Below are 14,366 nucleotides of genomic sequence, written 5' to 3' on the forward strand. Positions count from 1 at the left end.
AGCATGTTAATGCATTATAATTAGCACATAATGAGCAGTGAGGATGACCAGAGGTCACTTTCATCACCATCTTGGTTTCAGTGGGTTTTGGCCAGTGGTTTTTTGTTTTGTTTTGTTTTTTCTTTTGTTTTGTTTTGTTTCCCACATCCTGTTTTATCAGCAGGGTCTTGTGACCTGTATCTTGTGATACTAGTCCTGCCAACTTCCTATCTCATCCTGTGACTAAGATTGTCTGATCTCCTGGGAATGCAGCCCAGTAGGTCTCAGTCTTATTTTACCCAGCCCCTATTCAAGATGGAGTCACTCCTGTTCCAATGCCTCTGACACAATAATAAGAGCCACATGGCAACAATAAGGGCTCAACAAGTGTTCATTCACTCTGGTCCCCCAACTCTTTTTGTACTACCTGAAATCCCTTCTGGATAAAGCCCATACCATGTCTCTTCTCTCACAGAAGCACACTTTCTCATTTGCACATCTGAGCAGCTGAATTTCACCCATAGCACCTCCCAGGGCTTGGTCAAAGGAGACAAAGACTCTCTCCTTTGACACAAACTAGTCTGTCTCCTCTGAATCCTCCACTTGCCTAGGCGACCTCTCTGTCCTTGTAGACTCCAGCTGGAGCAAGAATCCTGCTAAATCAGTTTAGCAAAAATCCCCACTCTTGGTATCCGACCACAGTGGATATCTGATCAGCTTGGCCTGCCTTCAGCCATAATCCTATCACATTAGTTTAGCCAGAAAATCCCTGAGGTTTCCTCTTAGTAATTTTCCATCCACGGACCCCCGCCCTGCTCCTTGGTTATAAATTCTCACTTGTCCCTGTTGGAGTCAGAACTGAGTCCCAGCTCTCTCCCCATCGTGAGACCCTATTGCAGCCGTCCCTATACCTATCGCCAGGGACCCCTAAATTGGCCTCACCACCTTCAGCGAGTGCCACGAATAACGTTTTCTTTATGAGTTCTGGGCTCATGAAAAGCTCTTCCTCTCAGACGTTCCAACCTTAGTTGAGAGCTCTCAACATTTATAGTTTACTATTTTTGCTTTTATCATCATCATCATTATTGAAAATTTCCTCCAGAGCTTCAGGCAGAGCTAGGTAGACAAAATACTTCGGGCCTGTTTTTATCTTCGTTTTTAATTTTAAATGGAGAAAACATGGGATAGGTGGAGGAAGCAAAAGTGCTTTCTACTCGAGTGAGGCTTAGATTTCTGAACACCACTATCCAAGCTCACTCTCCACTGGTTCCGATGAAAGCTGGGGCAAACCATATTTCCCTTTCTTTGCAGTGAGGAAATTGCTTAATCATTTGCAGGCTAAGAGGAAAAACCGCACCGCACAACAACATATTTTAATAGGAAGCACCAAGATTTCTCATCTTAATGCTAACGACCGCCCGTTTATATTAGATGATCCCTGAGCGCCTCTCTTTTTGTCTCCTTGAGTTCGAACCGTTAAGACCACCTGGACGGTAGGGAAATCCTCCCTCAACGTGCATTGCTCATCTCGCCACGAGGGGGCGCTCCCAGATCAGAGACATGCGGCTGCCGCCCACCCGCCTCGCGGCCGCCACCTCCTGTGCATGCAGCATCTTCGCGCACCGGCCCAGAAGGCGGGGCCAGGGATCTCCTGCCCCATTAGGACTCCTTGAAGTCCAGGTGCAGCCCTGAAGGCTAGAGCAAGGTCACTGTCGAGGAACAAGATGTTGCTTGAGACGTCCCGGAATCTCTCTGAAAACTCTGGACCTCTGGGAAGTCAAAGGGGACTGCACTGAGGGCCTACTATGTGCCAGGGCTTTGTGTAACCCAAGTTATTCACTCCACAAACACTGAGGGCCTGCAGAGGTGGCTGTCCAAGAAGGGAAGGAAGTTGAGGGTGAAGGAGGGAGCCTGACCCTCAGACCAGTTTCCCTGGCAGCCAGCAGAGCATTCCGCAGCATGTTGCCAAGCAAGAAAGTGGTCTCAGCTGTGCACTAGCTTCAGCCTGCTCCCAGGGGAGCTCTGGAGCGGGCACTGCACTACCACGAGGTGAGCGACTGGTCTTTTGCACCCCCAGATCTGGAGTGGGGAGGGGTACGACAGCCAGAATCAGGGGCCGGGGTGTGGCTCCCATAGCATCTACCCCAAATGTCAGCAATGATTGTTTTCGGATTGTGGTTACGTTGAGGATCCATCCCTTAGGCAGAGAGCATGGAGGTAGCTCTCAGAGACACTCTGTCTTCCAGGGCTCCCCAGGGCTCCTCAGTGTCAGCCCCAACTCTTTCATGAGAGTGTGCTAGGACCTCCTTCTCCAAAAGAAAATCTCCAGTGAAGATCAATGTGTAACCTTGGGAGGTTGAGATGAGAGAGCTGATGAGATGATATGGTGGGGATCCTTTAGGAGTTCCCAAGGCCTGCTGGTGCTCTCTGCATACACACCTGTGCCCAAACTGCACCAAGCTCATTCTCAATGCTTTTCCTCTTTCTGTCTCCCAATCCAGTCAGGTGCCTTGTCCTGCCGATTCCATACCCTTAATGTTCCGTACCCAGACTGGCAGTTACCATGTAGTTAGCAGACAAGCAAGGACTTTGGGGGTTACCCCTAAACCCCAACTTAGCTCCTGAGTGAACTCGGGAATGTCAGTGTGGAAGGGATTTTTTGGATGCAGAAAAGGTTTCTTGCAAGTACTTGTTACTTAATATTCAATGTAATATAGTAGCTTTAAAAAAAATCCTAGTCATTCACTTTACAAAACTTATTATTTGATTTCTATGCAGTCGGTTTCAAGGGGCTTTTGATTAATGGTCAATCGACTCACTCGGTTAAACGATCCGTCCCATTTGCAAACTTGCTTAATTAAATTATCTTCAACATTTTACACAGGACTTACTAATTTAACATATTCAATTTCCTTTTTTAAACACTCTCATTGCCTGACCTGACAAGCAAAACTTTCCAAAGTACTTAAACCACTTTGGAAAATCTAATTTAAAAACTTATACAATAGTGAATCTCAAGATCTCTTACACATTCTGGAGTCACTTATAAATTTAGTATAAAAAGATTCGTGTGCTTCTGAACAGAAGAATCACAAGTCTAAACTCAATTACACATTTTAAATAGGAGTCACAAGGCTAATTTGTTCATACTCTAATATGCAAAAAAACCCTCTTCAATGTTATGAATACTTTAAATACCAGCTACACAATAATATGAGTTTAACTTCTAAATCTTTGTGAGGTTAAAAGATATCTGCCCAGTGATGGAAAAGTTTTCCATTTTAAGGTAATTGGGGTGACATCTTTCAGTACATTGTACTACCTCAGGGGCAAAGGTTTCATATTGTGGCAGAAACTGCTGGATCCCCGATATCCATGCTCCCCTGCCTCCTTAGAAATAGAACCTCAGACTCTAAATGGGCCAGTTGGCCACCTAGGATAAAGATGGCATTTGCCAGCCTCCTTGCATCTAAGTGTGGCCATGTGACTCAGATCTGGTCAGTGAGATAAGCAGAAATGTTATGTAGCAACTTCCAGAAAACTGTCTGAAAAGACAGCTGGCGTGTATGTCCTTTCCTCCTCTTTTTTATTTGTTCCTCCATCTTGCCACCTGGACCACAGACGTTGATACAGTTTGGATTTTGCCCTGTCCACATTTCATGTTGAGTTGTAATCTCCAATGTTAGAGATGTGGCCTGGTGGGAGGTGTTTGGATCATAAGGGCGGATCCCTTGTGAGTGGTTTGGGCCATCCCCTTGGTGGTGAGTGAGCTCTCACTGAGTTCACATGAGATCTGGTCATTGAAAAGTGTGTGTGGCACCTCCCCCGACCCCTTTCTCTCTCTTGCTCCTGCTTTCGCTCTGTGATGTACCTGCTCCTCCTTCACGTTCCACCATGGTTGTAAGCTTCCTGAGGCCTCCCTAGAAGCCGAGCAGATGCCAGCACTATGCTTCCTGTACGGCCCACAGAACCATAAGCCAATTAAACTGCTTTCTTTATAAATTACCCAGTATCAGGTATTTCTTTGTAGCAATGTAAGAACAGCCTAACACAGGTGGAATGGTTGGATTCCAGTCACTGTCTTGGACCTGGAGGTCCAGGGTCCCTCTTTAGGGTGGGTGGTGTGATGGGTTAGAAGAATTCCGGGATTCTGACAACTTCATGAACAGAACATCCACTTCAACCTGTGAGAGATTGTTTGGGAAGATCCCTGCCATCCCAGTGCTTCCTGGCAATGTGACTTTGCCCTCTTCCCACCAAGAGACAAAGTTTGTTTCCCTCCCTTGAATCTGGATGTGTCCCTGAATCAACCCAGCACTGCGCTCCCACCTCCGTGTGGCAAAATTGACATTGGGTGACTTTTGGAGCCTGACACTCCCGTGTGAGAAAGCCAGCCTCGCCTCCCAGAAGATGAGAGTCTCCAGCCAGGAACATCAGCTGCCGGCACTGGAGTAAGCCCATGTAGGACCCTTCTGCCCAGGCCACCTTCCAGTTGCCTGCAGTTTCAGGAGGCAGCCCAGGAGAAACCCACAGGGGAAGTTCACCAGTGTGCAAAATATGAAGTGTAAATTGTTGTTTTCAGCCACTAAGTTTCAAGGTGGTTTGTTGAAGCAGTGAAAGCTAAATAAAATCCAGCCCTGTGCTGCCCACCTCTGACTTTTTCATGAGAAAGAAACTTTGATCTTGTTTAAGGCATGATGGTTTTGGGTCTTGGGTGAACGGAATCCTGATGCACACATGCACCTCTGGACCAGAGATTTTTGCTTTGATGTGATACCTCAGTGGCCAGGGTGATTCTCTCTTGCTGCTGATGGATGTGCTGAGCCCTTTTTTTTTTCAATTGGTTGCTATGACAACAAGGGACTCCATTTCCTCTAAAGAGGTTGGTATCTTGTGGGCAATTAGATTCTGGCAATACCATTACCTAATTCTTCTGTCTGATCTGAGACCAGAGTTCCCCCCACCCCCCCCAACACCCCCACCTTGCTCTCCTCCTGCCCAGGAGGTCAAAGCTGGCTTCCTTTGCTAATCTCCTTATTGCTTAATTGAATTCTGAAGCTGTTTCTTGCCCTTGCTGTCTGCTCAGGCTGAACTCGGATAGATACTTAGAGGCTTTCTTTTGGTTTCTGCATCTCTCCCTTTCTGAGCTCTGAGCTATAACATCCCTTAAGTCAAGTTAGATAGAGAATGAGAGCCTTCTCCTGCCCCAAGCCTCTGTTTTCTTATCTGCAAGATGGAGACAGTTTACCAACCTAGCAGGGTTGTTGGGAGGTCTCTGAAACTCTGTCTACAAACACCTTGCAGTTCTCAGCCCCCTCACTCCCTGCTAAGGCCCCGAATGGCTTCCTGAACATTGGCAACAAAATCGCAGATGCTCACTGTGGCCTTAGGTCCTGCTCGCCTCTCACCTCCTACAGTCCTCACCAGCCTCACTGACCTTCCGAGGGTCTGCAGGCCAGCAGTGCTCCCACCTCTGGGCCCTTGCTCTTGCTCTTCTCTCTGCCTGGGGTGTCCTCCCCTCAGCTCTTTCATGGCCACTCCTTCCCCATTCTTCAGGTCTTATTTTATTTTATTTTATTTTATTATTTTATTTTGAGACAGAGTCTTGCTCTGTCACCCAGGCTGTAGTGCAGTGACGTGATCTCGGCTCACTGCAACCTCCGCCTCCCGGATTCAAACGGCTCTCTTGCCTCAGCCTCCCAAGTAGCTGGGAGCCTGCTACTACCACGCCTGGCTAATTTTTTGTACTTTTAGTAGAGATGGGGTTTCACCGTGTTAGCCAGGATGGTCTCGATCTCCTGACCTTGTGATCCGCGCACATCGGCCTCCAAAAGTGTTGAGATTACAGGCATGAGCCACTGCGCCCGGCTAGGTCTTATTTTAAATGTCATCTCCCCAGAGAAGTTTTCCCTAACTATATCATCAGAAGAGCAGCCAACCCCATCAAAAGTAATAAAAACAACATAATGAAATTATAACTTTAATAAATAGTTCTTAGCTGAAAACTTATGTCCATACAAAAACCCACACGTGAATGTTTGTAGCAGCTTTCTTCATAATTGCCAAAACTTGGAAGCAACCAAGATGTCCTTCAGTAGGTGAATGGATGAACTGTGCAATATCCATCAACAGAATATTATTCAGCGCTAAAAAGAAATGAGCTATCAAGCCACAAAAAGACATGGAGGAACTTAAATGCACATTGCTAAGTGAAAGAAGCCAATCTGAAAATACTACATACTGTGTGACTCCAACTATAAGACATCGTGGAAGAGGCAAAACTATGACAGTACAAAGATCAGTGGTTTCCAAGGGTTTGAGAGGGAGGGATGAATAGGCAAAACACAGAGGGTTTTTAGGACACTGGGACTTTTATTTAAATATTATATTACATATTATACATAAAACATATTTATATATTATATATTAGTGGGACTAGTATTTTAATATTATTCTGTGTGTTACTGTAATGGTATATCCATGTCATTATGGGTTTTTCTCAAAACCCACAGAATATACGGTACAAAGAGTGAACTCTAGTAACTGCATCAATATTGGCTCATCAATTGTAACAAATGTTCCACACTAATGCAAGATGTTAATAACAAGGAAAACTGCAGGTGTTGGGAGGAAGTGAAGAGATGTATGGGGATTGGCTGAACTTTCATTCGAGTTTTCTGTAAACACAAAACTAAAAAATGGGCCGAGTGTAGTGGCTCACGCCTGTAATCCCAGCACTTTGGGAGGCTGAGGCGGTTGGATCACCTGAAGTCAGGAGTTCGAGACCAGCCTGGCCAACATGGTGAAACCCCATCTCTACTAAAAATACAAAAATTAGCCAAGCATGGTGGCCTGCGCCTATAATCCCAACCACTTGGGAGGCTAAGGTAGAAGAATCACTTGAACTCAGAAGGAGGAGGTTGCAGTGAGCCGAGATTACGCCACTGCACCTAGACCGGGTGACAGAGTGTGATTCATTCTTGAAGAAAAAAAAAACATTAAGTCTATTGTTTTGTTTTGCTTTGTTTTGTTTCATTTTATTTTATTTTATTTTTTATTTTATTTTTTAGAGACAGAGTCTCACTCTTGTCGCCCAGGCTGGAGTGCAATGGCATGATCTTGGCTCACTGCAATCTCCGCCTCTCAGATTCAAGCAATTCTCCTGCCTAAACCTCCTGAATAGCTGGGATTCCAGGTGCCTGCCACCACACCCGGCTAAATTTTTGTACTTTTAGTAGAGATGGGGTCTCGCCATATTGGCCAGGCTGGTTTCGAACTCTTGACTTCAAGTGATCTGCCCACCTCGGCCTCCCAAAGTGCTGGGATTGCAGGCGTGAACCACCGCGCCTGGCCTATTAATTTTTTTAAAAAATTAAAGCTCTTACAGCCCTTAATGCTCTTACAGCCCTTAATGCATACACACTTACAGTGGGGTTTTCTTTGCTTATTCCTATTTCAACTCCTAGAGAGTGTGATGCATCAGTTGATAGCCCAGGGCTTGGCGCCTGGGCAGCTTTGTTACGTGGTAAGGGGGTAAAACTGTGCCACTCTCACGCTTAAAATGCAGGAGTAAATTCCAAGCTCATTACTGTGCTGCATAGAGGCTGTCCTGATCTGAGGCTACCTTAGCTGTTAACACATACAACTCCCTCGGGTGATGTTGGGTCCAGACCTGCCACCTGGGACCCCAGAGGGAGGAAGCTTTCAATGCTCTTTAAAGCCTTCCAATTCTACTAAAGAGAAAGGCTCTGAGACTAGTAAGTCTTTAACACCCCTCTAATGCTTGCAAAGCTTCCTTTTGTCCTGTCCCTACCAGACTTCGGCTTAGAGCTGGTTCCTCATGGTATTGTTCCTTGAATTGTTGCTTGAATTCATTGTTATGCCACTTCTATTAATGGAATATGATACTGGTTTTCCATTCATGGTAATAACATTAAGCTTCCTTCTTAAATCAGCTCATTCATGGTTTTAAAAAAGTAAGTCGAATTGAAGAAAAATGTTAAAAGATAGTGTCAGTTGTGGCAGATTGCACGTCTGAAGTTTAAGAAACACGACGTGAATTCTAAGAGTCTTTGGAGCAATGACGTGATTATTTGGTTTTCAAGCTGAAATATATTTATCACAGAGTTATTTATGATGCAATAATAATAGTAATAACAATGAAAGCAACTCAAATGTTTTTTCCCATAGGAAGGGTGACCATATAATTTTTCATCCAGAACTCTTCCAAAAGTGAATGAGGTGCTATTAATAATGACACCGGAGGAAAGGCACAACCTCGGAACATTCTAGGCAAACCATCATGTTCATTAGGAAATGCTGAAGTAAACTATGGTATATCCAGTTTGTGAACTATTATGATTATGCAGATTTATAATTGACACTTACAATGAATGCATAAAAGTGCTTAAGACATTATAATGTTAAACAAGAAAGGCATATCATCCAGTGTTCGGAGACACACAGAGGAACCACCCTGGGAGAATAGATGTTAAAATATTAATCAGAGCTAACTCTGAGAGGTGAGATCAAGGGCGATATTTGTTTTCTTTGTTGGAGACTTATGTATAAATATGTATACCTCAGCTTGTTCTAGAAAACTCTTATTCGACACACCTGACCATGCCACTTCTCTTGAACTTCTCCACATCATTCTTTTGCTCCTGAAACAAAGTCCACACATCATGGCCACGGCCTAGAGGTCTTGTGTGATCAAGCTCCCTGCAGTGTCTCTGCCCAGCCGCCAAAGTCCTCCCTGCGCTCACCCCCACTCACACCAGCTCTGTCCTGCCCCTCCGCAGGTCTCAGTCACCTCCTCAGGAATCCTCAACCGTTGCCAGGCCAGGTCTCTGCTCCTGACACCTGCAGCAACCTTTGCTGTTTAGTCTTCCCAAAGTAACTCTTTTTATTTTCCATAGTTATTTGCTCTGCAAGGTCTTCCTGCTGAACTGCAAACTCCTTGAGCACAGAGGTCATGCGCTCATCTCCAATTTATCCCCATTAATGCGTTAATCCTCACGGTGCCTTGGCCTGGGCAGGGGCTCCATAAATGATCTTATCTGAACCTCTGACTGTTGATCAATTTCATGGGAACCTTCTTGATACTTTTCTGGGTTTTACAATGTTCCTAAATGGACAAGAGATACTGTCGCAATCTGTAAAATCAGTGAGGACATTGAATAGCAACATTCCCCAGTGGATTAAAATACAATTCGATTTGCCAAACTTTGATTTATACACTTTCTAATGATCTGTATTTTATGTAAAGCAAGCCCCAATTCAGAGATTTTTCTCCCCAAAAACTCAAACTACGAGGCTACATTTTTCAAGGCTGAGACGGGAATGGGGAGAGGAGGGGTCCAGGCTGGCTTCTGCAGACTAGTTTCTTAAATGCCATCCACCACTACCACTGGCAGTGTCTGAGAGTCCTGATGCCTGTGGCTGCATATTAAGGGGAGAACACTGTGACTGGGGCTTTGATCTCAAGAAAGAAAAGCTCCCAAGTCACTCCTGGTACCTCCGTCTCTCACGTTCACTTTGGAGAGTGCCATTCGCAGACAGGGACGCAGAACGTTCCCTGGAGGTCCCTGCAGCCTGCTCTTTATACAACGAACAGCACAGTCCCTTTAAATCTGGGTCAGATCAGGCCCCTCCTGTGCTGAAAATTCTCCAGTGGCTCCCATCTTGCCATAGGTCAAAAGTCAATATCCATGGCCCATAAGTGAAGCATCAATACTATACATTATCCAAACCAGGATACTTTGAGAGTGAAAAAGCAGCTCCACAGTCACACGGGGTGACAGTGTAAAGCGGGACGGTGCAAGGTGCGGGACGCCCTCCACTATCTGATCTCTTCCACTTCCGCACCCTGTTTCCCACCCTCTGCTCTGACTTGCTGCCGTAGCTCCTGACTCTTCTGTACACAAACAGCCACAAATCCTTCTCGAGGTCTTTGCATTTGCTGTTCCCTGTTCCTGGGAGGCTATTTCCCTCACTCCCTCACCCAGACACCCACAGGCTTACCTGCTGCACATCTCTGGTCAAGTGTCACCTGCCAGAGAGCCTTGTGCCCTCTCTGAGTGATAGCCTCCCTGCCCCTGTCACTTGCATCCCTCACGCTGTATTTCCCTTCACAGCACAAGCAAGCACCTGCAAGCTGGAGACCCTGGTTCATCTGTAGGCAACTGGTCTCCCTGTTAGAAAATGAGCCCCAGGAAGTACAGATTTTGCTTAATCACTGCTGAATCTCCTGCCACTAGCCCAGCGCAGGGCACACAACAGCGGCTTAGTAAATGTTTATCAAAGATTGGAGGAATATGGGAGGGGAGGGCATGAACACGGACTATGCAACAACTTTGGGCCAGACACTATCCCTGTGTCTTCTCGCATGACCTCCTTCTGTTCATCAGGGCAGAAACCATCATCCCCATTTTGGGATGAGGCAACTGAGGCCTTGGTGCTTAGTTGACTGACTGACAGGTACAGAGCAGGTGTTGTGTGTCAGCTCCTGAAAGGACAAAAGACCTTACCATATTTCACCATCATTTTCTCTACCAAAGAGAAAACTCTTTGGGGGAGGCCACAGCCCACCTCCAGTGACTGGTTAGCAGAGCTGGGACTATCCTCACACTCCCAGGTGAGACTCTAACTCCAGTGCTCCTTCTTCAAGTCTAGACAGAGCATGGATCTTACAATAACCAGAAAACCCTTTCTGATTTCCCAAACCTGAGGACAGGCCTGTAGGGGCTCACCAGGTGTAACTGGGGTTTAAGACTGAGACAGATGCACGTTTTCAGAAGGCACACTTCCTGTCAAAGGTGATGAAGGATGAGGGGAGCCCTGGGAATAAAGAATAATGGGGCTTGGTGTAAGTTAGACAGAGATGAGCCAAATCGTGGGGGAATGCAACATAGATGCAGATTTACATATTAGAGGGGTGATTATAAATCTTTGTTATAAATCTGCATAGCTAATGGGAGGCGACATGGAGCCAGCACATGAATCAAGAATGCCGAGATGACATCTATTAGGGAACCATTGTTCCTGACATTGTCGTGGGGATTTTTGTTGTTTTCACTTTGTGGCCTTTAATTAACAGACAAGCCCCATGGCCGGGCTCATTTGTGTGAAGGGCTTGGAGCTGGGGGTGGGGGCGGGGGGATCCAAATCCGAGGGATCATAATGATTGTCATGATCATTATGACAAGACTTTCCTCGCTAGTGATGGTGTACGGCGTTGTCGTGGAAACCGTGTGCTTATTAGTAACGTGCTCTTTTAAGGTTACCAGGATGTTGGCATCCCTTAACCAATGCCTGCTCTGTGATCACTGCACAGTGGCCTTTGTAGCATGGACAAAGAACCAGTAATCCACAGGGCCCTCAATGTTTTTATTCCAATTCTAACTCTGGCTTGCTCCACATCCCCCACAAACAGCCTATTAAAATGATCTCCTTGAGCCCTCTGGGTGCTGGAAATGTTCTATAGTGTGATCTGAGTGGTGACCACACAGGTGTATGCAAATGCAAGACTCCTTTGAGTGCCACACTTAAGATAAGTACACTTTTATAGCACGTATGTTACAGCTCTATTAAAAAATTTTAATTTCACGCTTTTCTTACCACCAGCATAATTTTGTCCCTTCAACAGGTGTGTGCCTCACTCAGGTGACATCAGAAATACCACAATCAGAGGCACACACCTTTAAGAGGGAGCAACAATGCAAAAATAGCATGCGGGTATAAACAAAGCTTCTGCCAGTCATCTTAAAAGCACATGGAGCCTTAGAATGAACCCAACACAGAGGAGAAGAGAGCCTAGGGATGCAGAGATTGTGATGTCCTTATTGAGTCCCTTGATCAAACTCTACCTGAAGCTAAATATGCCTCGGTTTTTCATTTATGTGAACCAACAAATTACTTGGGATTTTATTGTTGTTGTTTATTTGTTAAACCCATTTGAGATAGTTAGGAGTCATAAACTCTTATGTATCAAGTGCACGTCATATTACTGAATACATTACTGAATCCAGTGAAATCACTATTTTTCTCTCCATTTGATAGACTGCAAACTGAGGCACAGTGGCATTCAGGGGCTTGCTCAGAGTCGCCCAGGGAAGCAGAATCTGAACCCAGTTCTCTGTGGCTCCTACCATGCTTTTTCCATCCTATGCAGACGTGCTTCCTTGACCAAATGAAATCAGTCCAGAAAAGAAAGTCCAGAACAACAGTGTTCTGCAGTCCATAGCATAAGGGGAAAAGTACTAAAAATGAAAAAAGAGTATTTTTCATAAAAAAAAGATTTAGAAAGAACTCACAAAATAATGTGAGAGGGTGATGTGGCTTATCCTAAACATGTTGTCTTACTCAGTACTTTAAAAAAATTACCTGCCTAGAGATTGAAAAACAGAGATGTCATATGCATACTGAGATCTCTGCAATCTCTTGGAAATCAGAGAAGGTTTTGCCACTCTAGGGCCACATTTGCCACAGCATATACTCTCCAGTGGGCCCCAACCCCCATCAGTTCGCCTTACTCATTGGCATCCACCTATGCTGTGTCAAAATTGATGTATTGATAATAAACTTTAATCTGCTTGAACACTTTTGTTGACTTGGATTCCACAACATATTCCGACTCCATAACCTAGGAGGTCTAGCATTCGTTTGCTCTCCTACTGGGATCCATGCTCCATTTTCCTCTTGAGAATAACCCACTTCCTTCCCCACTATTTCGAGTGGGGTCGAATCCATCCCTGGCTCCAGTAGTGTCCATATGATTCAGTCCTGACCAAACAGAGCATCACATCCATCTGTCCACAGTGATTGGCATGAGCGCAGGATGGGACACATGACCCAATTGAAGCCAATGAGATATCATGAAACTTTGATTGAGATTGCAGTGAAAATAGCATGCAGGTATAACCCAGACTTTCTGCCAGTCATCTTAAAAGCACACAGAACCTTAGAATGAACCCAACACAGAGGAGAAGAGAGCCTAGGGATGCAGAGATTGTGATGTCCTTATTGAGTCCCTTGATCAAACTCTATCTGAAGCTAAATATCCCTGGATTTTTAAATTTATGTGATCCAACAAATTACTTGGGTTTTGTTGTTGTAGTCTCTTTGTTTAACCCATTTGAGAGAGTTAGGAGTCATTTGTTTTCAAGTGGCAGACAGTTCTTCCCTGGAGAATCTCCCAGGCTAGTGACAACAGGATCGGGACTCAGTGGGTAAAAATAACAGAAACCTGAACTTCAACCTAACATGAAGATGGAACTTTCCAACACTGAATCATTGAGGAATAGGAATATGTTGTGAAATACAAGTCAACAAAAGTATTCAAGCAGATTAAAGTTTCCTATCAATGTGTCAATTTTGGCACAGGGTAGGTGGATGGATAAGATGAACCCAAGCCTTAGGTTCCTTCCATCTTGATGAGCCTATGAATATGAAGAATGACACAGTCCTCAGAGAAGGATTTCCTAAATACCCTAGGGAGGTTTCTCCTCTACCCTTGTTATCCTTTATCTCCACATCCCAACTATTTCCCAACAATTACCATTATTTTAAATGTTTGACTTATATTTTTGTCCCTGTGTTTGTCTCCCCTACTAGACTGTTAGTTCCATAACAGAAGACATCTTGTCCATTTCATTTTTCTGTACTTCCACCACCTAGCAAAAGGCCTGCCAAACACAGTAGACCTTTAATTAAGAGTTTGTTGAATGAATGAGAGAATGAATGAGAGCTTCCTCACTCTGCATTTTCTATGAAGTCACTCAGAAAGCCAATGTCCAAATGGAACCCATGAGGTCTGTAGCCATTAAATCTCACATTCATCCTATTTAAAGACATCTCATTGACAACATTTAATGTAAAATGTCATTTTAGTAAAGGACATTATGCCACCCAAGGGCTAGAGCATCCTCCATCCTTAATTCACTCATCCTTGTCTAGGAACATGTGTCTATCTCCTGTCCTGGTCATCCAGCATAGAAAACAGCCCATGGGAATTATGTGGGATGCAGACTCCCTCTGCAGCACCTCTCCCCACTCTCCTCATTGTGGTGCTCAAGGCTCAAGCTTTGTCACCGTCCCTTAAGACAATGTAGGAAAGAAAACTCACTTACTGAGCACCTACTGTGTACCAGGATCTTTGCATATATGAGCTCATCTAATCCTCACAGCGACTCTACAAAATTGGCACTATTAGTCTTTATTTTACGGAGGCAGGAACTAAGGCTGAGAGAAACCAAATGGCTTACTCAAGGTCGCACAGATCCAATGTTCCAATTTAAAGCTGTGACACTCCACAGTTTTTGCTCTTTCTGTTATCCCACACTTGGTTTTCCAACCTGGATGTGTGTGTGTGTGTGTGTGTGTATGTG

The 14,366-nt window shown here is 44.9% G+C and overlaps 1 protein-coding gene across 1 annotated transcript in view; it reads left to right on the plus strand.

The window, feature by feature from the left end:
• LOC112632490 overlaps positions 1-14,366 on the plus strand; it is a 60,161-nt gene that overhangs the window by 16,791 nt on the left and 29,004 nt on the right. Inside the window, exon 4 of the mRNA XM_025398146.1 lies at positions 1,291-2,028. Coding sequence (XP_025253931.1) covers positions 1,291-1,306 — 16 coding nt within the window. The 3' untranslated portion in view covers positions 1,307-2,028. The remainder of the gene's footprint in view (positions 1-1,290; positions 2,029-14,366) is intronic.

The sequence above is a fragment of the Theropithecus gelada genome, chromosome 10 (genome assembly GCF_003255815.1).
Source record: "Theropithecus gelada isolate Dixy chromosome 10, Tgel_1.0, whole genome shotgun sequence".
NCBI lineage: Eukaryota > Metazoa > Chordata > Mammalia > Primates > Cercopithecidae > Theropithecus > Theropithecus gelada.